The sequence below is a fragment of the Halichoeres trimaculatus genome, unplaced genomic scaffold, assembly GCF_033239565.1.
Source record: "Halichoeres trimaculatus isolate MK-OKI-2021-1 unplaced genomic scaffold, fHalTri1.1 fHalTri1_scaffold_7, whole genome shotgun sequence".
NCBI lineage: Eukaryota > Metazoa > Chordata > Actinopteri > Labriformes > Labridae > Halichoeres > Halichoeres trimaculatus.
The window spans coordinates 18096925-18120031 of record NW_027437185.1 but is presented as its reverse complement, the minus strand read 5'-3'; the positions used below and the strand labels follow the sequence as shown (position 1 = coordinate 18120031).

Below are 23107 nucleotides of genomic sequence, written 5' to 3'. Positions count from 1 at the left end.
GGGCATTATGAAAGGAAAATTATCTTTTTCGTGATAAAATTCAGTTTTAGCACTCATTTTCACATCATTATCAGTTGATAGGTTTAAGGCATACAAAGGAAAGCCACACCGTTTACCTCATTTCTGTAGTCGTACTCTTGGTCTAATGGCCGTTGATCATATGTTGAAGTTAAGGAGACGTTGCAATTAATGGAGACCTGAAAAAAAATATTTTAAACATGTACAGAAATGAATTGAAATGGCGGCTTTGCTAGTGTCTTAAAAACTCGCTGCTGTAGTTCCTTTCCTTGCCTCTGGGGGCCGTATGACAGCAGCCTCCTGCGCTCTGCGGTGTGATGCTATTGGTCGGTGCGAAAGACAGAAGATTCCTGAACGCTCTCACGCATCAGCCGGCGTACCGCATGCTGCTACCCAGCTTCATGGAACAAGAACAAGGGTGTATCACCGTCCGCTGACCGAAAACCACTGTACCTGCTGCTTTCACTTTAGCACTTACCTGTGTTTCCGATCTTCCTTGTATTTACTGTTTGTAAACTGCTCGGTTAGCGAGTCAAGATGTCAGTTGTTGGATTTGACGTCGGCTTTATGAACTGCTATGTAGCGGTAGCCAGAGCCGGAGGGATTGAAACCGTCGCTAATGAATACAGCGATCGATGTACACCGTAAGTACAATCAGACACACAATTGAACGTGATTTCCGTTGCATTACCTGCGCTGGTCGCGGATAGTGACTGTGAATAAATCCTCTTTTGTTTATCATAATAATAAGAGAAGCTAACCATGCTAAGTTGCTAGTTAGCATGCTAGCAGATTTCAGAACAGGAAACGGCATGTGATTGCTAACGCTAATGCCAGCTGAAGAAAAACCATTATGAGACTAAAGAAATGCTGTGGCCATCTCAACTGATTTGATAATTGTTTTTATGTGAAAATTCTTTTATATCGTCGAATTTATTCTAATGCTAGTAATTGACCTACCCGGTCAGGTGATAGATTTTTCCGGTGCAGGCATGAACAAGCTCATAATGGGAGGAGGCCGGATCGTGGCTGTCAAAAAAGGCTCCATCAAACAGTTTCTGCTCAATCAACGCAGACTACGTTGTGTAGATAAAACTGTTTAGGAGAAAAAAATGTAATGACCTGTTATAACACCACAACGCAGCCATCTAAACAAATGACTGATTTATTAATGGCTGAATCCACCTTGTATGATGCTTAATTGAATTGAGGTTTCCTGTTTGTTTTTTAGAGCATGCGTTTCGTTTGGACCCAGGAATCGTTCTATTGGTGCCGCTGCTAAAAGTCAGGTGTGTTATCATGGATATGTGTCTATTGACTTGAAGTGGAAGTGATGTACCAATAGTGTGAGCAGTGAGACCATGTCAAGACCAAGCTCCTAAATCACGAATCTTCACTTTCCTTCTATGTGCACTTTGCTTTTTCTTGCCCTCAGGTCGTAACAAACTGCAAGAACACAGTCCAAGGGTTCAAAAGGTTTCATGGCAGGGCATTTACAGATCCATTTGTGCAGCGTATCAAAAACAGTTTGGTCTATGACATTGCACAAATGCCAACAGGAACAACTGGCATCAAGGTAAGGGAATAATTAGAATCTATGGCAGTAATGTGTCTTTTAAACAATTTTCAATTAGCTGATTTTTTTGTTACTGGTGTCAACCCATACACTCATGATAAACTACGCAATATTAACTGTTGTTTTTGTTATTGTTGTTATTATTGTTGTTTTACTAGGTAATCTACTATGTGTACAAACACATCTTTACCATTTGGGATGTTCTTAGATAGTGCAGTGACTGTGTTTGCCTTAACAACCCTTTTACTACAGAGTTGCTATGTGAGCTTTATTTCTCACACTGGTGTCAGAGGTTTTTGGAGTACAGCTGTCTTTGTGTATGGTTTAAGATGCTATTGTAATATTAGTAAAGCAATAGAGCAGTAATTTTTAGCCACAGAGCCCTGTTCTCCACTGCCAGTTTGAGTCCATCTCATCAGCTGAATGATCTACTACCAAAAAATGATACTGCAGTGCATTACATCTGTCTGAATCGTGCCCTATGGAAAAAAGTGCAAGTAGGCCATCATGGTGAGGATAATACAAAACAGTAAAACAAACTAATAATGGTGAATATGATAGATTTGGAAGATTAACAAATCATATATCATACATTAGAGTGATTCAGTGAATTTTCACTGTTATGAAGATTCTTTATTGAGTTCATTATACTTAATGATGTAAAGAAAAGCTTCCCCTTTGTATCCATTCCTGCTCAGCTCTGTCAGTCTTGTAGTTATAAACTAGCCTTTATTTTCTAAACAAATCTGCAAACAGCAGACACTAGAAGCCTTCAAATAGTGTATTGAACCCATGGTGCAGCACATGAGAGCTTCTCAAAGACATAAAATGTCAGTCATCTCAGTTTAAACTGAGGTGACGTTTAAAATGTAGCCTTGGTGATACAGTGAAAGTAAAATGGACACTGTCAGTAGAGAATAGGAGACACTGATAAAGGCAGTGTTAAAAAACATTGGTGAGTCAAACTGTGTGTTTGGGAATTTGATCACTGTGAGATTGTCAGTCACTTTATCTGCGGTTAAAAATCCAGAGCCAACCAGTTAGAAACCAATGTAATTATCTTGTCTGACAATGTGAATGTTTCTCTAGGTGATGTACATGGAGGAGGAGAAGGTATTTAGCATTGAACAGGTCACTGCCATGCTGCTTACCAAGCTTAAGGAGACAGCAGAGCATGCACTGAAGAAGCCTGTCGCTGATTGTGTTGTATCTGTAAGTCTGACATATGATCAAGCAGGATTATCAGAAATTGGTGGTGGATGTGTTTTAAAGGCTTCCTGTTGTATCTAGGTTCCCTGCTATTATACGGATGCTGAGAGGAGATCAGTGGTGGATGCTGCTCAGATTGCTGGACTCAACTGCCTGAGGCTCATGAATGAAACAACTGCAGGTCTGTATGTATGTTTTTTGAGTAGAGCTGGGGATTTATGTGCATGATTTTGATTTTTTGTGGCAATCAGGCCAACAAAAGATAGATGAAGTGCACAGTTTTGATATCCCATAATATTCTTACAGTGGCACTGGCATACGGGATCTACAAACAGGATCTTCCTGGTCCCGAGGAGAAGGCCAGAAATGTGGTGTTTGTGGACCTAGGCCACTCTGGATACCAGACATCAGTGTGTGCCTTTAATAAAGGCAAACTCAAGGTGTGTAAACAAATAAACACACTATTAGACTCCTCATCGCCTAGATGCTTTTATCAGCCCTTTAATCCTTCCTCACCTCTTCCCACTCTATCTCTCAGGTACTGTCCACAGCATGTGACCCAGAGTTGGGAGGCAAAGACTTTGACGAGATGCTGGTGAAGTACTTTTGTGACGAATTTAGCAAGAAGTACAAGCTTGATGTAAAGTCAAAGCCTCGTGCTCTGGTCAGGCTCTACCAGGAGTGTGAAAAACTGAAGAAACTGATGAGCGCCAACTCTTCTGATCTGCCGCTCAACATTGAGTGCTTCATGAATGACATTGACGTCACTGGGAAGCTGAACAGGTAGACCAGTCAAGACAATCATTTGTAGCACTGAAGATCTATGACTCATTTGTTCTGCTTCTTAGTCCAAGTTTACTTTCTAAAGCTTAAGTCATGTTCACCTTTTGTCTTGCACCAGGGGTCAGTTTGAAGAGATGTGTGCAGATATTTTGGCTCGTGTTGAGCCTCCTCTGCAGAGTCTGCTGGAACAAACCAGTGAGTACAGAGTCCGCTTCACTTATTCTTCTAAAGATCATAAGTGTCCATGTTTTTGAAATTTTGTTATAAAAATAATGTTTTTTTACTTCCAACAGAACTGAAAAAGGAGGACATCTATGCGGTAGAGATAGTGGGTGGAGCCTCCAGGATCCCTGCCGTCAAAGAGAGAATCAGCAAATTCTTCGGGAAGGAGTTAAGCACCACACTGAATGCTGACGAAGCTGTGGCCCGAGGATGTGCCCTGCAGGTCTGTCACAGTTTATCATTTACTTATTTAAAGCCAGAATCTAACCAGCACAGAAAATATCCAGTGTTCTTTGATAAAACAATGGTAATTTTGCTTTAAATTTTGTGTAATGAGTTCTCTTTAAAACAATGACTTTGTTTCTAGTGTGCGATCCTGTCACCTGCCTTCAAAGTGCGGGAGTTCTCAATCACAGATGTTGCTCCTTATCCCATCTCCCTGAAGTGGCATTCTGCTGCAGAGGAAGGTTTGAGGTAAAAGAGAGCCCTTTGAGACCAAACCCTGTTTTTTCTGAGTTTCGAATATGTGTAAAACTATGGCTGTTTCCTTGTTCCAGCGATTGTGAGGTTTTCCCCAGGAACCATGCAGCACCTTTCTCCAAGGTGCTGACCTTTTACCGGAAGGAGCCTTTCTCCTTGGAAGCTTATTACAACTCCCCGAATGAGCTGCCCTACCCTGATCCCACTATCGGTAAGCAACTCGAAATGTTATTTTTCATACAGTCCTCAAAAGTTACATAATAAAAGATTAATAACACCATATGATTAACAACCAGAACATGAAGTAATACACTGGAACTTGTCATAGACCCAGCTGACTCTAATATATTGTGAATTGTTGGTTGTGCAAAATAGAATCCTGAAAGGGTCCACAGGAGGTGTCTAATACTTTTACCAAAATGTAAACAACTGTCGACTGAAACTAACATTTTTTCCACCCTGTAGATGGGCAGTGGCAAACTGCTTAAACTGCTCTCTGGGGATGGATTTGATTTGTGGATAGTTATCCCTCATAATTTTTGATGATGAGAACTAGTCACCATTGTTATAGGCGAGAAAGCAGGGGGATAATTAAACATAAACCTTAAGGGTTCTCAATCCAAATAACTGGACATATGGCATTGAACTATCTTGAACTACTCGTAACAGTATAATCAAAACAATGCAGAGTAATTTTACATTGGAAAAAATTGCTTGGTAATGTTATGTTGACAAAACCATTTTCTGGCCAAACAATCCTTGTGATTAATGTCTTTAAAATAATTTGACACAAAAATGTGTGTGAATTTTGAGAGTATATTCTGCATGGTGCAAATCTTTTTTGTTTGACCAATTTGGGATGATTCTCCCATGAACTCACTGCATAATCATCATTTAAATTTAATCAAAATAATGATACTGATGTATTTTTTTTATCATACTATCTGAATCTTACAAAAGTTTTGCTTAACATATTGAAGGTTTAAGCCAGATCAATACTAAAACTGTTCACTTGTCCTTAACTGATTCAGGACTCTCCTTTCTTTTGAATAACTCATATTCAGAAATGCGTTCAAATCTGAGTGCCGTGACCAGATTAAAGGTCTTTTGAAGGAACTGTGCTTTGAGGAACAAAAGACCCACACATGCTGCAGATAAACAGTAATATAAGCATCCAGTCATGCTGCTTTCTAGCAATTACTGCTAATAAGAAAAACTGACCACACATGGTGACAACTGTTAGCTCTGAGGAAGTCAAAAAGCTGCTTTTCCACCTACATATTACATTATAACTTTGTTTTTGTCCATCATACAGGTCAATATATGATCCAGAAGGTTGTACCCCAGGCATCTGGTGAGAGCTCCAAGGTAAAAGTCAAAGTACGGGTGAACATCCACGGTATCTTCAGTGTGTCTAGCGCCTCTCTGGTTGAAGTGATGAAGTCAGATGAGACAGAGGAACCCATGGAAACGGAACAGGCCAGCGACAAAGAAGGAGAGGTGAATAGGACATGAAGTCTTTTGACTTCATAGTTTCATTATTAGTGTGTGTATAACTTTATAACTTGTGTTTTGAGTCAAAACATATACCTGACCTGTATGATTGCCCTCAGAGCAAGATGCAGACTGATCAGGACGAGCAGCAGGGTCAAGGAGAAGCTCAGAAAGAAGTGGAGGAGAAGACGCCACGAGAGAATGAGGAGATGGAAGTAGGATGCTCTGTTTTAGTGTGACACAAATAGAAGTTATCAGTTCATTAGATCAGTCTAAAAGTGTAACATTAATGCTGACTGTTCGTTGTTTCACCTACCAGACTACCACAGAGGAGGGCAAAGGCGAGAAGAAGTCAGACCAGCCTCCACAAGCCAAAAAGCCCAAAGTCAAAACAAAAGTGCTGGAGCTTCCTATTGAAAACAGTCCACAGTGGCAGCTAGCAGATGACATGCTGAACCTTTTTGTTGAAAATGAGGTAACTAAAACTTCAGCTGTGACACATATGCACATGACTTATCTACTCTTCATGTCATTTGAAATGCTGAGCATTTTCAACTGCTGTTTGCCTTCTCCTCAGGGTAAGATGATCATGCAGGACAAGCTGGAGAAGGAGAGGAATGACGCTAAGAATTATGTGGAGGAGTATGTGTACGACATGAGAGACAAACTTCATGGGATGCTGGAAAAGTTTGTCAGTGAATCTGTGAGTAAAAAGTTCTAAATGTACATTCTAAAACAATATTAGCTCCCAATTAATAGAGTAAACCAGAGAACCCAGGCTTTTCTTCTATAGTCAAAAACACATTTTTCCCATTTTGGTCTCCCCTATAAGCTTCAAATGGTCCAAAACTCTGCAGCTCCCCCTTTCACCACATCACCCCGTCCTCCAGCAGCATCACTGACTGCCATCACATGCAGTCAATATTTGAGTTAAGGTCCATATTCCAGTTTCTGAAACTTTAGGATTAACCCATTTACATGTGAGCAATCAAAATAATTCCTTTTAACATGGTACACCGATCAAAACAGCAACGCACGGACAACATCTCGACCCACCGAGAATGTCATGACGCAATGCGCGTCATTTCCACTTCGTCTTGCTGTGTGCATAACAACAACAGCAGCAGCACGACTGACTTCCTGTACTCAGTGTACAGGAATCTTTGCAAACAGAACATGCACAGAGCACAGATTAATGTTCCTTAAGATTGGGATTTCCTGATAGGGGTATACATGACCAAATATTCGGGTAAGAAAAGGAGTACCCCAGGGGAGATTTTTGGATTTCTGAAAAAGGGCTCTTGGTGTTTACATGGCTCTTGCACAACCGGGTTATTGCTAGTATTCCAAATATGAAAGGGTTACTGACTGTGTGGAAACACACTCACTGGCTCCTAGTCAAATTCAGGACCATTTTCAAAATCCTTCTGCATTTAAGGTCATCCACAACCTGGCCCCGTCGTAGCTGTCTGATCTCCTCCACATTGTCACCCTGTCTCCCTCCCTTAGGTCTTCCTCCTCCCACCACCTCTCTGTGCCCTCTGCCTATCTTAGCAGAGCTTTCAGTCACTCTGTTCCCCAACTCTGAACTCTCTCCCACCACACATCAGAAACATTTACTCTTGTGTCTCAAAACTCATCTATTCCAAGCTGCATTTTTCAAACTCTCTGACTTATTTTAATTTGACGTCACCCATGTTTGTGTGTTGTTTAATTTCTATTTTGATTGACTCTTTGTAATTGTGTTTTTATTAACTGTAAAGTGACATTGAGTGCCAAGAAAGGCACTTTTAAATAAAGTATATTGTTATTTTTATTCCTTTGTAGGACAGAGACACTTTGTCATTAAAACTGGAGGACACTGAAAACTGGCTTTATGAAGATGGAGAGGACCAACCCAAACAGGTGTACATTGACAAACTGGCAGAGTTAAAGGTACCTACTGTCAAAGTAACTTTTTCTTCCGAAAAAAAAACAGACTTTATTATATTTTAGCACAAATTTATGAGTTTTGCACCATTGTTGCTCTAGAAACTGGGCCAGCCCATCCAGGAGAGGTATGCTGAGGCTGAGGAGAGACCTAAAGCATTTGATGAAATGGGAAAACAGATCCAGCAGTACATGAAATTTGTTGAGGCGTACAAAATGAAGGTAAAACTAAAAGCTTTTTTGTTTCCCCCCGTAACACTGTTTACCTTAAAGACGGGCATGTTCATTTGGTATCATACATTTAACTTCATGATATAATCTGACTACAATTGTAGGTGATTCGATAAAAATACAGGGGGCATCTCTAAAAATGCAAGTAATTGAGACTGCCAGAGTTAGTAACACTTCTTTTGATATCACAGGAGGAGCAGTATGACCATCTAGATGAGGCAGATGTCAACAAAGTGGACAAACTGACCAGCGACATTATGATGTGGATGAACAGCGCCATGAACCAGCAAAGCAAACAGAGCTTGACGATGGACCCTGCCTTTAAAGTAAAAGACATCCAGGCAAAAACCAGGGTGAGTTTCTTGTCTTTCAAAAGAAATTGCAACAGACACATGGAAAGTAAACAAACCTAGGGTGTTTCATTGGAATTATCCTAATTATGAGGGATTTTCATACAGAATTGAACTGTAGGATTGGTTAAATAAAACTAATTAAATTATGTTTTTTAAAAATCTTTTACTAGGAGCTGTTCTCAGCTTGCAACCCTATTGTGACCAAACCTAAACCCAAGGTTGAGCTCCCTAAGGAGGACACTCCTGCAGAGCAGAATGGGCCTGTGAATGGACAGGAGAAATCCCAAGAAGAAACTGCAGACAAGGGAACAAATGAGAACACAGCCAACCCCAGCTCAGAAACCACAGAAAACAAGCCTGAAATGGACCTTGATTAAAGCAGCCTTCTAACGCCTCCCTAAGCAAAGCTAAACAGGAGCTGGTTGCTTGAGAACGAGGTGCAACCTGGGTGTATATCAGAGCAGGTTTTGTGTTTCAGGAACTGCACTCCACAGTTAAAAGCAGGCAGGGTGACTAGCACACTGAGCCCAGCTCCTGATCTCTCTGATGACATAGCATGCCCTCTCTCTTTCTGGATGACATAAATCAAAGCCAGCTGCAATAAGCCTGTTTGACAATGAGCGCTGTACACATGATGGTATTTATTTCTGTTGTGTGCTCTGTACGTGTTCTGGTCTGTGTCACACTATGGTTTTAATAAAGTTAAGGAAAATCTCATCTTCCAACCTTTTTACTTTGGAGGTCAAACTGGGCACATAACGGCCATGTATTACTTCTGTCAAGCTGATGGGGATGGAGCTGCTGTGAACACACCTGTCATGAAAGTTAGGGCACCTAGTGTGAGGAACCTCTCTAGTCAGTGACGAGTTTTGCATGTGGTGGTACCTCATATCTCTTTGTTTTTTTACTATACGAGTTTGGTTTTCTGTTGTAAACAATAAGCCTAGCCCGCACGCTTCTGTCGAAAGCATCTGGCATTTGTGAACGATGTGAAGAAAAAGCTGTTTCTATCCATCACCAACCCAACGACAGCAGATTTAGGCTTGAAGAAACAACTGCCGGTATAGGTAAATAATCAATCTTCCTTTTGGTAGTGTTGCATAGTTAAGTAGGTCACAAAGAGACATGAATATTAAGTTTAGTTTCGTAACCTTTTATAAACTAATAGGAGCTCTACGCATGTAGCTGATTTATTGGTTTTCATGATGGCATGGAATTATTCTAAGGCAAATATCCTCTATTTAAATAGTTGGTAGTTGAATAATAGAAAGATGTGAGTGAAATGTCGCGCAATTATGACAATTAACCAAGTTACTGCTACATTGGACATGTTAGTTGTGTCTTTCATGTCGCCTAGCAACCGCTGCGAACGGCTAACTGAGCTAGCCTCTATCAGTGAATAAATCATTTAATTGTGTCTACTCCCAGTTTCTAAAGTTTTTTTAAAAGCTATTATCCATATTTACAACTGCATTGTGAGCGTCTAGATAGCACCCATGGGCTTGGAGACTCAACTTCCCAAGTCATTCTCGCTAACTTAGCATAAAAGCTAACATTAGCAAGGATGGTGGTTTAGTAAACATCTCCTCCGCTGCGAGCGCTGTTATCACCCAACAGCAGGAGTCACATGATCCATTCATATCCCGTCTGCTGCAAATAAAAGCTACAGACACTTTAAGGGTTTACGTGCGTGCTGTAACTATCGTCTTTGGATCTCACCACGACGCTGATGCTTCAGGTAAAGTTTGTGTTGAACCGCATGGTTGTGTCAAAGTTGATGCCGTCGTTTGCCAGCTTGTTCCACCGATATGTATGCACGGTAACAACCTGAACCTTAATTTACGGTTCTAGGATGTCATAGTTCCCTTGATGGGTGTAAAGTCTGGTTAAGGCGTGTTTTGTTCTGAACTCCTTCGAGGCCGAGTTATTTTTTTTTTAAGGAACAGGTTTTCTCTATCCCTGTGTTTTTTTTTTCCAGCAGGACGATGAAGCTTATCATTCTCAATGACTACGATCTGGCAAGCGAGTGGGCTGCAAAGTACATTAAAAACAAGATTTTACTGTTCAAACCGGGTCCAGAAAAGTATTTCACCCTGGGCCTCCCGACAGGTAAGTAGAGGGGCTCATCGTGTGTTCGTTTTACTTTCGAACTTAGTGTTGAAGATACGTGTTCAACTTTGATATAGTCAGCATTATCTCTACACATCTGTTGATACAGGATAAAAAACAAAAATCGAGTTACAAAGGCCACCTAATGGCTATAATTCCAAAATGAAGAGGTCTTTTACGTGTAGTTGACTTCCCACTTGAAACAAAGGGACTTGACTGGCAAAGACACAATCACAGTTGTGCACTTCTAAATTTTGATGTATTTATTAAGAAGAACTGTGTAAATTGTTAGCTTGTCCTTTCCTGCTATATGCTGCTGACAACATACAATGGCCAGGGCATGTTTGATACGTTACCTTTCAGAGATGATTAATGATTCAATGGAGTAATAAGTGCATTATGAAGATGAACTTTCCTGAAATGGACAAACCCACAATACTTGCTTTGTAAGCACTTGCCTGTCTTTAGGAAGCACCCCCCTCGGATGTTACAAAAAACTGATTGAGTTCTACAAAAATGGAGAGATTTCATTCCAGTATGTGAAAACATTCAACATGGATGAGTATGTAGGTAAGTTTTTACCATTCTGTCTCACCACATGAAATTGTAAGGCAGTAAGGAAAGCAGTATTCATTCAAAATGAGCTGTGATATTATCTTGTTTAGGGCTTCCCAGAGATCACCCAGAGAGCTACCACTCCTTCATGTGGAATAACTTCTTCAAGCACATAGACATCAAAGCAGAGAATACCCACATCTTAGATGGCAATGCTGCTGACCTGCAAGCGGAGTGTGATGCCTTTGAGGAAAAGATAAGCGCAGCAGGGGGGATTGAGCTGTTTGTTGGAGGTATTACATGCTAACAAGAAATCCTCCCTGTCATTGTTTTTGTAACAATCACAAATTCAGATCCTCCTGTCCAATAGGTATTGGACCAGATGGCCACATTGCCTTCAATGAGCCTGGTTCAAGCCTGGCTTCCAGAACCAGAGTGAAGACCCTGGCAAAGGACACAATCATAGCTAATGCTCGGTTCTTTGATGGTGATCTCTCAAAGGTCCCCACAATGGCTCTGACAGTGGGAGTGGGCACTGTCATGGATGCAAAAGAGGTTAGAGGGCTAGATAAACATCAACTTGTTGTTTTGTTGGTGCTTAAGGTCTGATTCCTGTTGCTTATTTTGTCCAAAATGTCAAATACAGCTCAGTTAAGGGTAAATTATTTTCTCTTCGAACTTTAAGTTGCGGAACACTCTATTGCTCAATGATCTGTCTCCATGACTCAACATAAAGCACCATTTGCAGGTTGTGCCTGCTCAGACCAAAGGTCATGTTTCCAATTTCTTCTCAGGTCATGATTCTGATCACTGGAGCACACAAGGCATTTGCTTTGTACAAAGCCATAGAGGAAGGTGTGAATCACATGTGGACAGTGTCAGCATTCCAGCAGCATCCACAGACTGTTTTTGTTTGTGACGAAGACGCCACCCTAGAACTGCGCGTCAAAACTGTAAAGTACTTCAAAGGTGAGATGAATCAAAAAATTTCAAATGCTTGAATTATTCCAGTTCATATAGAAAAACTGCCAGCCATGGCAGCATCAAGCACAAATGTTTTTAGAACAGACACAATTCAAAGTGAGCTAAAAATGCTGATTTTTTTGTCCTTCTTATAGGGATGATGCATGTGCACAACAAGCTTGTGGAGCCACCTAAGACGAACTGAGGAGATCAAGCTTTGTGGATGGTTTTTAAAATTCACTCCAGTTATTTTTCTTTTGGAGAGAGATTGTAGAACATCAGGCAGCGCTTGGTGTTAACTTCCACTAATACTCGTGTAATAATCAGGTGCTGTATGCCTTATAGGTTTTCATGTGACTGTACAGCTTTGCCTTTCGTTTGTTCTTTGTAATAAAGTCCTTTCAATTTGTATATCTTTCTTTGTCTGTGTGTGGTTTGGGATGGTGCTGAAGAAGACATTATGTACCTCCTGTCACATGACAATACGGAACAACTAGTGTTGCCTTTAAGTGATCCTTGTAAATTTTTATATGCAAACTTGCTGGAGATAATTTTCAAATTGCATACTCTTTTAAGAGAGTGGGTGGGTAGTTGGTTTAAGAGAAATAATTCACATTCAGATTGAATTTACTATACCATCATCACTCTACTTTAATGTACAACTTGCAAGTACTTAAAGCTTTCTATAGCTGAGGGATGTCTTATATTGTGCACTTCTTCCAGCAATTTCAAAAATACTGCCTACTGAACAGGATGATACAGATGCAGTTTTATTATTGTGTTGTAGTAGTTGAAAGCAACTGTGAGGTCGAGGTTGAAAAATAATGAATCCCTTGGCAAATATTTATGTTGTATAGCCTGCATTTGCACTGAAACAGACTTATTTCATTACCTTTAGATTTAATAGATACATTTTTTTAATAATAGTTTTTAAACACATCATACTTTTTCGTACAGAACAGGTGTTTATCACACCAAAGAGCTTTATGAACATAAAACGTATTGAGAGGTTCAAAATTAGCACTGGAAAAACTGTCATATGAATATGAATTGCTACTTTGAATATTCATAGCGCCCAGTGTACACAATTTCAAAGTTAATGTGTGATGATTGTCCATGTAAGTGTCTTTTTCTTCTTTAATTCGAGTGTATGTATAAAACATTCAGAAATTCCAACAGCCTTTGAAGGCAGCACAGGATCCTGCTGCTGTCTGGGCGTCGGGAGGTGGAGAAGGAAGGAGATGGCCGACAAGTAGGCAACAGTATTTCTTATACCTCTTTGGCGAAATTCCCTGTAAAACGCACCGTTACAACTGAAAAGGGAGGAAGACGTCACAGATATCTCACTCCTCCGCCACAATGGCAGAACAAAACAGTAACATCAGATATCAAGAGGTACGTAACAGTTTGCTGGAACAGGAAAACGTAGCTGAGAGCTAGCATTAGCTACAGCCGAGTCAACATAAGCCTGTCAGTGAGGGGAGACAACGAACTCTACAGAGGTTTGTTTACGGCTGGGTCTGAGTTTAAGAAAAATACTCTAAGCTTATATCAAACCGAATACACGTCATTAAAATGCATGTTCATGCCAAGAGGCATTTTTGTTACTTATACCGTATGACAGCCAATGTGATATTTTCATTGACTTGCTAACCAGAAAACTTGTGAGGTTAGCCAGAGTCTGTGGCCCGGATATGCTCTTTAAATACCCTTTGTAGACTAATGACAAGCCAGACAGCAGTTTATAGGATGTTAAAGATAGATATACTATTATGACGATGCAACTTCCAGTTTGTTTGAATTGGTTAGCTAATACATGAAATCACAAGTGCAATGTTTGTAGTTTAAACTGGGAGGGCAGCTGTAAATATGTTTAGTAAAGCTCTGTGTTACCATAAGAGGTGGTATGTGGAGAGTTTCAAAGAGACAGAGAAAGATGTGTCTTCTATGGACACTTGTTGCACAGCATCAAGCACAACATGTGTGTAAATGATATGATTGCAAGTTTATCAGTGATCTCACCTTAAGTCTACTTTTGTTGTAGCTTTACTTGTCCTACGTATTAAGCATATCTGTGCCAACCAAGAGACTAACATCCTCTCATAGCCTCCTCTCTTTGAACTGTTTAAAAGAAACTGTGTAGTGAACAGGAAATTCCTAAGATAATAAGTTTACAGAAGAGACTACAGATGATGTTCTTTGTTCAGATTCATTTCAGATGTTTGGCTAATCTAGAAACTCTATATTAACATAGAAAGTCTATCATTTCCAAACATAAACTCGTGATATAATGAATATAATCAGATGCCAGTACTGTTTCCTTGATCAAAGCCAGCTGAGAATTCCTGAGTTGTATCACATCACTTTGACCCAAGTCGTGTTGTTTTTGTTTACTTTCTCTCAGCTGGTTAATGAGGAGGAGCCCGCCCAGCCATCCCAGGAGGGCCCTGCCCAAGATGCACCACCACCCTACAGCAGCGTCACTGCAGCAAACGCAGGTGATGATCCACCAACTGCTCCGTTTCACACAGCTAAGAGTGAAATGAAAGAAACATTTAAATCTTTAAGAAGCCAGTGCTGCTGCATGCGTATTCTGAATGGAAAGTGGAAGTGTAGCACGCTGGAGTACTGAGAGTGAACTTGTGGCAACATGAGTTAAAGCGAAAAACTTTGGAGAACATTTTTTATTCACAGTGTTACACTAATATTGAGTATAAACGCTCTCCCAAAGCTGTAATCTTTATTTCAGATCACTGTTTGTTGCTGTGTCTATAATCTTACTCTACTTTGCAAGTAAATAATGTCAACTGTCAGATAAAGGTTAAAAATGTGTAAAAAGAAAACACTTACTACTGAAATCTGACACAAGGAGTTGAAGTGCAAATGCTTGCCAGGCTGTGCGTACTAAGGTGTATTTTTTAAACGGGTGTGTATAATCAGTCAATCATTGCTTTTACTCGTCCTGTATTGAAAGTTGCTGAAAGATTTATGTTGGAAGTAATGGCTTGTGTGCTCAGCGCTCAGAAAGCTCTGATGTGTCTTATCTCACTTCTTATGAGGCCAAAGGTCAACACATTGCATAAATGGGTGTTGCCTTGAGCTCCTCAGGGTGAGTCTATTGATCTGGTTCAGTGCAGTTTCTGTTTGGACAACACAAAGAAGCACTCTGGATAGCTGCCAAACGACCCAGATAAGGTCTAAGCCTGTAACAGACAGAACATTAGCCGTAATGGGCTAACATACTACCAGTGTCTTTGTTCCTGCTGTACTTTGTCCTGCCTAAGTCTCTGCTGCTGATTGTCATGTCGAAGGAAGTGAAAGTAGATTTTGCCTGTCAGCAACAAACTGCTCAAATGTGCTGAGTACTAACATAAAGCTCTGCTGTTTGCATTTTAGATACAGATTTAACAAAAAATTCTTCAATGAAGCAGCAGAAAATTAACCAAACAATTGTGTTCTGTCTTCCTCAGTGTAATTGTAGTTAGATGGAGCAGTCCCATGAATGACTTTCCCCCCAAAACAACAGAGGGTTAACACTTAAAGGTGTGGTGTGTAGAAACGGGAGAATTAGCGATATCTAGCGGTCTGGTTGAAATGTGTCCTTGCTAACCCCTCCCAGAGTGAAATCCCTGAAGCAGCGCTGACCTTTGAGCTGATAAGATCCTGATACGATCCTCTATATGTCGACCTTTACTATCAAAACTTCAATGTCGATTATGTCAATTATTTTACGCACAGCAACCACCGCTCTCTTCTTTTTCTTCTTCTTCTTTGTCTTGTAATTAAGGCAGACATATGAAAAAATCGAACAAGAGTTTTCATTGGTTTTGTGTCTCTTGGTTTCCTTTGATAAATTTTAGAGGTCATCCACTTTTTTCAACAATTCAAACATGATGAGTCAGAAGTGTTTGTTTTCCACATGTAATCAAGACTGTTGTTGCTGTTTGAGAGACTGTCTAAGCTGAGTAAAATATACAAAAGTCATCAAGACTTTGCACAATAAATTTTCAATCACTTTTGATTGGGGTCAATACTAACTGAACCTATGAGCATAATTAAAGGTTAATTACAAAATTGATTGAATTGTTCATTGAATGGTTTTGCTCCTTCCTCCAGCTTTCTTTGAATACAAGGAAGATGGAGGAAGATTCCCCAACCCCCCGTCGTACAGCGTTGCCACCACTCTGCCCTCCTATGATGAAGCTGAGAGGAGCAAAGAAGAAGCAGCTGTCCCCCTGGTCACTGGAAGAGTCACGGTACGCTTCAACGAACAAGAAAAAGGCCTCATTATTGATGTGAACTTGTCATGTTCTGTGTTAGAGTCAGGAACAAAAATCAGAATAAAAAAAGAAATGAACACCTGTTATTTCTCTCTGTTGGTGCAGGAGGACGACTTCGTTGCCAGGGATGACTTTGAGGATGCCGACCAGCTGCGAATAGGGAATGATGGCATCTTCATGCTCACTTTCTTCAGTAAGAGCTGGACTAGAAATTTAACATCAGACCAATAGAAGTAAAACCCTCAGAGAGTAAAATACGCTGAAGTTTTTTTACATAGAGCTTGTAACAAGACCATTGAAAGGTTTCCATGTTGTAGTAAAAAATCTTGTAGGTAATCATGGAAGAAGTTGAATTCTTGTTCTTGTAGAGACTCTTTAGAATTGTTTTAGAATTTAGTGTATATTCAAAGGCTGCAAACGCCAAGATACTCACCAGAAAAACTAATGAAGTAGAAAGGTGAGAGGAGGACATGTCCCAGCCAGCTAAAAATCTACAGATGGCCTTTGTTAAGATGCTTTTAAAGTCACATCAGTGGTGTTTATAAAATGTGTTTTTTTTCCATTCAATTTTTATCATTTTTCTTTTTTTCCATCACCAGTGGCATTCCTGTTCAACTGGATCGGCTTTTTCTTGTCGTTCTGTTTGACCACATCAGCAGCCGGCCGCTACGGAGCCATCTCCGGCTTCGGCCTGTCACTCATCAAATGGGTTCTTATCGTCCGGGTAAGAGCTGTTACATGAACACTCACTGCTACTGGTCCAGTTCAGAGACGTGCATTCACATGTTATTAGTCATTTTGTGTGTTTGACTAACAGAGTGTCAATGATTCTCTCAATCATCTTCCAGTTTTCTACATACTTCCCTGGTTACTTTGACGGGCAGTACTGGTTGTGGTGGGTGTTCCTGGCTCTGGGTAAGTGCAAGGAAACAGACAAAATAAAACATAAACATTTTTAGATGACAGACCCTTTACTTAATATTTGATGTTGTATGATTTTAATCCATGTCATTATATCTTTTTCTTTGACAGGCTTCATGCTGTTCATCAGAGGCTTTGTTAACTACTCCAGAGTGCGTAAACTGGCGGATCCCACCTACGCCACTCTTCCCCGAACAAGAGTACTCTTCATCTATTAGAGGTACGTTTTATTAATCCAGTCACCGTCATAAACATGTTAATGGACACCATTACACGCATACAGAACTTGAAACAAATGAGTACAGATCAAGGTTATAATAGTTTTGGATTTGTCATTATAGTTTAGTTTTAGTTAGTTTTGACATTTTATTTTCCATTACAGTTTAGTTTTAATTAGTTTTAGAGCAGGCATTCTAGTTTTTATTTAGTTTTGACTTTTGCAACAAGCCTTAGTTTTAGTTTAGTTTTAGTTTTAGTTTAGATTCAGTTTAGTTTTACTTTTTTCATACCTTATTAACCAGGTGCAGGATTCAAAAATGTCAGAGTAAATATTTTGTCATACTGTTTATTTTCAAGTCCAACATAGTGCTCACTGCTCAGTCAATGCTGATACTGAACTATTGGCTGCTGCCTTTAACACATGAAAATAATATAAACTTAGTATAAAAAATATAAGCATAAATTTTATAAAATAATGTTGACATAAATTATAGAAAAAACCCAATATAATATGAGCTTCAATAAATAAAAACTTGGACTCTGTAACAATAAAGGCAGACTCAAATACAATAAAAACTTGGACTCTGTAACAATTAAATTATTACAGATGCTCTGATTCATTGCTCCACTACGTTTCGTTGCAGCACAGAGCACAGCCAGTCAGTGCAGTAAACAAGCATGTCCCTATACGCCGCTATGATGGTGCTGTACAGCACTGACAACAGCCTGAAACTGTCTAAAATTGGTTGGGAAAATGTGTCGGATTGATCTAAATCCTAAAGGCTATTAATATTGTCAAAAACTATAACTAAGGGAATTTTGTCTTTAATTTTAGTTAGTTTCAGTTAGTTTTGTGAACACAAGATACAGTTTTAGTTTACTTATCGTTTTTGTTTTCTTTTCTAGTTTTTATTAGTTTAAGTTAACTGCAATGTATTTTAAATTTTAGTTTTCGTTTTTAGTTTCGTTTTAGTTAACTATTACAACCTTGGTACAGATATAGAAGAGCTGGTTTAGCTCAGGAGTTGAAGTGCAAGCAGTATTGGGTTTGACTCCGACCGTAGCCCTTTGATCATTCGGCTGCACTGTAGTGTCTAGAAATGATGCACAGATTAACCACTCAGTGCCACGTTTGTTCCGACACATGATCACTGACAGATCATTCCACACATCTTAAAGCCAATGCTTCTGATTTAATGTGTACGTCTTCTCTTGACTTTGATTCAGGACCTTTGATGTTGAAGAACTGGACAACACAAAAGTTTAAAATGAAGACATCTAACAAGAAATTGGACAGTGGAGTCATAGATAAAGACAAGTGTTGATAATATATTCAGGACTTATATCACCTGTTTTTATTTTGTTTTGAAACTTTATTAATGGAAAATGGTTAACAGTAATAGTACCTTAATGTACTCATTAGTGGCGAATGTTAAGTGCTATTTACATTTCTGTCTGTAACGTGTAAGTATTGCCTTATATCATTTGGTGGTAGCGTACAAGCATGCATCTGCCCTCATCGCAGGGAGAGTCTCATGTTGGTGACACTTGAAGCCAGCAGGTTTTAACGAATACACACTTTGGTAGTTTTGCCGTAGCATGCAACAATCTTAGTACTCTGCACTAATTTCACGTCCTGGATTTATTGTGACCATTCGAGGCTGTTTTTACACTCTAAACGCGAGCTGTTAGGCTGTAAATGCTGGTACACAGATATTCACTTCTTTCTCTCACCTGTTGGCTTTAAGTAGTGTTGCCCTTCTTTTCAGCCAGGAGGGGGCAGTGTTGGCTGCTGCTGCAGTTGAGATCTGTTTGGGCAGCATCATAACGAAACATACATGCTTGTAATTTAAACTGTGTGTCAGTGGAGTGCTCCAAAATGACATCAGTGTGTCAGACGTTATGATTTTTGCCTGTTAAATGTTTTGATGTACATTAAATCAGGTAATTCTCCACCCTGGAGTATGAATTTTGTTTCATAAATATGATCTTTGATGATCCAGGAGGTAGATGGTCATAAATGTCAAACCTCAGAGCAGGTCAGCTGACAGGGTGGGACGCCTAAGTTTGGGGCATGACAGCCACCCTGATGATTTTTTTTTCTGCATATATGAGCAAATTTTCTGGTTCATATCCTCAAAAAGCTCATGTGGATGCAAGAGCGTGACCTTTCCATGACTCTGCAGTGAGTCAGTGGAGTCTCATCCTCTGCGATTAGAGAGGAGACTCTCTGCTGTCTAGATTTCAGCTGTTAATCATCTCTCTCAGATGTTTGGATCAAGTTATCTAAGAGCATAAAAATAACTCAGATTCCATTTTCAGGTGGGATTGTTGCCCTTAGATTTAATTGATGATTCATGAGGTGTAAGATGTTAGCTGTTCTGAGTGGGGTATAAAATCTATATCAAAGAATGTTGTCTGCAGGTGCACTTGTAGAAACATAACCAATAAAACTGGGAGGATGTTCCCATCATAACTTCAAGACACAGACATATTTAACCAGGAATGAATGATGCAGTGGTGCAGGATTTAGTTTTGTGTTCTGCCGAGGAATAAACAGCAGTTGTTTTATTTAACTTCTGTTATCAGTGGAAGAATTTCTTCTGGATTTGAGTCTGGTCCTGCAAACTGAACTGTTTGCCTTATCAGTTAACTCCATACATTCGCCATGGCTTTGATACAGACTCATTACGCTTCTTTCTATGTGACGTAGAGCTGACCCTGGGGTTTTTGTTGATATGAAACTGTACAGAGAATGTTTAGTGTTAAATAAATGTCACTTTGAATGCCTCATGTCTGAGTCGTCTGGATTATTAACTGCTGTGCACACATGATGAATACTCTTCACGGCTGTCAGGGGGTTATGGCACGTGAAATTCAAAAGATCGACACCTTTAAGGTTTCACGCATTGATGACACCATGTGGCAGCTCAGTGTAACTTTGTAATTTTCAGAGGCACAGGCAGAGCAGCAAGAGGCTTAAGCTGCTCGTGGCATTACTTCACAGCAAAGCACAGATTACAGACATCAAATCAGAGAGGACTCTGAGCTCGTAACCTTAAACCAGGCCACCATAGTGCTGCGTCATATGTTATTACATGTGTTTTTACACCTGTTACATCCTTAACTTAAGTGACTTCAAATATACTAATGCTATACTAGATGATTTATCACATCATTGTGTTTCACTGGCCATTTATTTCTTTATTCCAAGAAATCACCACAGGTTGAGCTCAGCTGTCCTTTTTATACTGTAAGGCAAAGGTAAAATAAGACCTGTCACCAGATCAAATGGGATGATGTGTTAGTGTACAAAAGATGCCATGCTCTGTCTTTCAGCCCTGATGCGTTAGTCTTTGGTTACAGATAAATACTAGGATGAAACAGCAGCTGGTCTCTTTCTGAATAACAACAATGAGCACTCCATCGGCCGTTATAATGCCTCACTGTTTTTTTTTTCTGTAAAAACAAACCCATTCTGCAGCCGCTTCACATGCCAGCCGAGGCCTGTGCGTCTTCACTCGTTCAGCTGCCGGGGCAGAAAGAAGATGGCCTTCTGTCCAATATGAGTCCTTGGACCCAGTTTAGGTTTCCCGTTCTTTTTCAGGGCTACGTACCAGTTCTCCTCCTGATACTTCTGAGATCGATACGTGTTGTAGTGATTCTCCTCCAGCTTCTCCAGGAAGTAGCATTCATCTGTCACTGTGGGCTGAGAGAAAACAAAGCAAGTGATGTAACTGAGGCTCATCAAGGCTGTTTGATGGTGAGTATAATGAGTGTTTACAATCGATATGTATGTAACCTTTAGTGTCACACAAGTCAGCAGGTGTGCTGCAGATACTCACTGAACTATGCAAGCGTCCCTCATCACTCATGGCCAAATATCGTCCAGCTTCTGTTCCTTGGATGATCACAACACCAATGTCGACTGCTGTGAGCTTTAATACAACTGAAAGGACGAAAAAGTGCGACAACAAGGCAGTGACTGAAAACTTTCGATACTGTCACTGGTAAAAGTGAAATATAAGGATTTTTAAATCATGAGTGACTATGACTTTTAGAGCTTTTTTGTTGTTCTTTGGACTGGAGACATTTAAAATACTGGTGCTTTAGATGCAGGTAAGGCTTCAATAGGACTGACAGTAAAACATTTTGCCTATACAGTTCAGACACTGACTTTTTAATGTGTAATGTTCAATACTTGTTGTTTCGGTAAATAAATCAGCCTTATTTAAAAAGTGGGCCTCAAGCAGCATTACTGCTGGGGATCGCCCTTTTAATCTCTCCACTCTGCTTCCTAACTCATTCCACTCGTGTGCCTCTGAACCTGACACACCTACAGCAGGGAGGGAAGTGAACGCAGCATGCTGCAGGTCTGACCTGGATGTAAAATGCGCAGTGCGCTGCAGCTGGCTTACTGTGATCGTCCCCGTCCTCCCTCTGGCCCTGCACCGTCCCATCGGGTAGGATTTGGAGGTGATGTCCGCCATTCATGCAGTACAGCCGAGTCAGCCGCCTGAAGTCCCGCCGCAGGCCGCCGTCCGCCGTTTGGTCCTCGGACACAAACGTCGCTACATCCGTCATCCTGCTCAGAGGAAGAACAACTGTGAATCAACAGGAGGTTGAAAGAGGAGAGGATGATTTTGGCTTCAAAATGTAGCCGGCTCTGTCTCTCCTGCAGTGGTCAGGTGTTTACATGCGCGTGGACGGGTTACACTGGCGGGCAGATGCGCGTGCCCGCTCCAACCTCAGTGCGAAAATTGTAAACAGTGACGACAGTCTTTAACTAATGTGACACAAAATCTTGTTCTCTCTCCCCCTTCTTTTCCTTTTTTAATTTGAAAATATCTTTCATTAGATTTTGATAGAGACATGTACAGCCACCCAGCTGTCCCACAGAAACTAGTTCATTTACATGTGGGCAGGAGACAGAGATGCCCCATGAAATAAAGTACATCATACAGACAGCTAGCCTACTATTTATGTCTACTATACAACTACATGGATACTTTCACAACGACATTAGAAATGCAATACTAAATTATTAAAATATTGAAAGCTAAGTGAACTACACTAAAAGAACTACACAACAGTCCATAATTTCTATACAGTACATCCTACAAGGATACACCTGCCCAGTGCTGGTTATTCATCATTACTGGTAGACAGATCTGTTTATCACTTTTCTTCACTTATGTCTGGAGCAGTAACTGAAAAATTATCATCTAACAAAACCATTAATTATTATCAAGGCAGAGTGGAGTAAAGAAACGTTTTGGTTCTACGTTTTAATTCACTTGTACATCAAAACATGCCTCATTTCATCGACCAGCATTTTCACTCAGTAGAAATAAAGATTAACCTCTACATGCAGGTGCATTCAGCTCACATTTATGGAAGCATGTGTCTTCCAGGAAAGAAAGAAAGAAAGAAAGAAAGAAAGAAAGAAAGAAAGAAAGAAAGAAAAGTCATAATGTCTCAGTGTCTGACAGTTATTAGATTTTAAGTCGTAATTATCAGATACTGAGTCATTATTTTTGATCAAATCATTTTCTTTTTTCTTTTCTTTTTAACCATTCCACCCTTTCCTGGCAGAAATAGGCTTCTATACACTACAACAAAACAACCCACTTTTCATCATCATGGCCGATTTGCATGTTTGTTTAAAGTAAGGTGGTGCACGAGCTTACCTTGTCCGTACAAAGCTCCGCCCTCCACGGGCAAGTCGGGGCATAACTCGCTCATCCAGCAGGATCGAAACTGCC

General features: G+C 40.1%; 4 protein-coding genes across 6 annotated transcripts; 3 read left to right on the top strand and 1 right to left on the bottom strand.

Moving 5' to 3' along the window:
• The first annotated feature begins 370 nt into the window (after window positions 1-370).
• On the top strand, window positions 371-8997 carry hspa4b (heat shock protein 4b). The gene is made up of 19 exons (XM_074673359.1): window positions 371-662; window positions 1250-1307; window positions 1454-1594; window positions 2684-2806; window positions 2885-2984; window positions 3110-3243; window positions 3342-3586; window positions 3705-3781; window positions 3880-4031; window positions 4176-4282; window positions 4366-4499; window positions 5604-5788; window positions 5902-5997; window positions 6102-6257; window positions 6360-6485; window positions 7610-7717; window positions 7814-7933; window positions 8134-8295; window positions 8466-8997. The coding sequence occupies exons 1-19, from the start codon at window positions 556-558 to the stop codon at window positions 8670-8672; spliced, it is 2538 nt and encodes an 845-aa protein (XP_074529460.1). The 5' UTR covers window positions 371-555; the 3' UTR covers window positions 8673-8997.
• Window positions 8998-9133: 136 nt separating this feature from the next.
• On the top strand, window positions 9134-12305 carry gnpda1 (glucosamine-6-phosphate deaminase 1). Of its 3 annotated transcripts, none has more exons than XM_074673368.1 (7): window positions 9134-9362; window positions 10274-10404; window positions 10873-10974; window positions 11070-11252; window positions 11330-11514; window positions 11754-11928; window positions 12078-12305. In XM_074673368.1, the coding sequence occupies exons 2-7, from the start codon at window positions 10281-10283 to the stop codon at window positions 12125-12127; spliced, it is 819 nt and encodes a 272-aa protein (XP_074529469.1). In that variant the 5' UTR covers window positions 9134-9362; window positions 10274-10280; the 3' UTR covers window positions 12128-12305. The 3 variants fall into 3 exon arrangements, with proteins under 3 accessions (XP_074529469.1, XP_074529468.1, XP_074529467.1); XM_074673367.1 differs by lacking the exon at window positions 9134-9362 and adding an exon at window positions 9889-10033; XM_074673366.1 differs by lacking the exon at window positions 9134-9362 and adding an exon at window positions 9889-10033 and having other exon boundaries at window positions 10277-10404; window positions 12078-12304.
• An 813-nt stretch (window positions 12306-13118) lies between these two features.
• Window positions 13119-20135, top strand: ndfip1 (Nedd4 family interacting protein 1). Its single transcript, XM_074673369.1, has 8 exons — window positions 13119-13317; window positions 14327-14420; window positions 16039-16178; window positions 16308-16395; window positions 16802-16926; window positions 17051-17117; window positions 17235-17343; window positions 18570-20135. The coding sequence occupies exons 1-7, from the start codon at window positions 13282-13284 to the stop codon at window positions 17339-17341; spliced, it is 657 nt and encodes a 218-aa protein (XP_074529470.1). The 5' UTR covers window positions 13119-13281; the 3' UTR covers window positions 17342-17343; window positions 18570-20135.
• On the bottom strand, window positions 17155-22075 carry fgf1a (fibroblast growth factor 1a). The gene is made up of 3 exons (XM_074673370.1): window positions 21761-22075; window positions 21188-21291; window positions 17155-21051 (listed from the first exon to the last, which is right to left on the bottom strand). Exons 1-3 carry the CDS (start codon window positions 21924-21926, stop codon window positions 20860-20862), a joined length of 462 nt encoding a protein of 153 aa, XP_074529471.1. The 5' UTR covers window positions 21927-22075; the 3' UTR covers window positions 17155-20859.
• Window positions 22076-23107: the final 1032 nt, after the last annotated feature.

Bases quoted from the DNA above. Each gene is read 5' to 3' on its own strand.
- ndfip1 (XM_074673369.1), top strand. From the start codon at position 13,282: ATGGCAGAACAAAACAGTAACATCAGATATCAAGAG. The intron at 16,396-16,801 runs GTAAGAGCTGGA...TTCCATCACCAG, and splicing joins CTTCATGCTCACTTTCTTCA to TGGCATTCCTGTTCAACTGG. The intron at 16,927-17,050 runs GTAAGAGCTGTT...ATCATCTTCCAG, and splicing joins AATGGGTTCTTATCGTCCGG to TTTTCTACATACTTCCCTGG.
- gnpda1 (XM_074673368.1), top strand. From the start codon at position 10,281: ATGAAGCTTATCATTCTCAATGACTACGATCTGGCAAGCGAGTGGGCT. The intron at 11,253-11,329 runs GTATTACATGCT...CCTGTCCAATAG, and splicing joins GATTGAGCTGTTTGTTGGAG to GTATTGGACCAGATGGCCAC. The intron at 11,929-12,077 runs GTGAGATGAATC...TCCTTCTTATAG, and splicing joins AACTGTAAAGTACTTCAAAG to GGATGATGCATGTGCACAAC.
- fgf1a (XM_074673370.1), bottom strand. From the start codon at position 21,926: ATGACGGATGTAGCGACGTTTGTGTCCGAGGACCAAACGGCGGACGGC. The intron at 21,292-21,760 runs GTAAGCCAGCTG...TCGTCCTTTCAG, and splicing joins GGAGGACGGGGACGATCACA to TTGTATTAAAGCTCACAGCA. The intron at 21,052-21,187 runs GTGAGTATCTGC...GTTTTCTCTCAG, and splicing joins AGGGACGCTTGCATAGTTCA to CCCACAGTGACAGATGAATG.
- hspa4b (XM_074673359.1), top strand. From the start codon at position 556: ATGTCAGTTGTTGGATTTGACGTCGGCTTTATGAACTGCTATGTAGCG. The intron at 1,308-1,453 runs GTGTGTTATCAT...TCTTGCCCTCAG, and splicing joins GTGCCGCTGCTAAAAGTCAG to GTCGTAACAAACTGCAAGAA. The intron at 1,595-2,683 runs GTAAGGGAATAA...ATGTTTCTCTAG, and splicing joins CAGGAACAACTGGCATCAAG to GTGATGTACATGGAGGAGGA.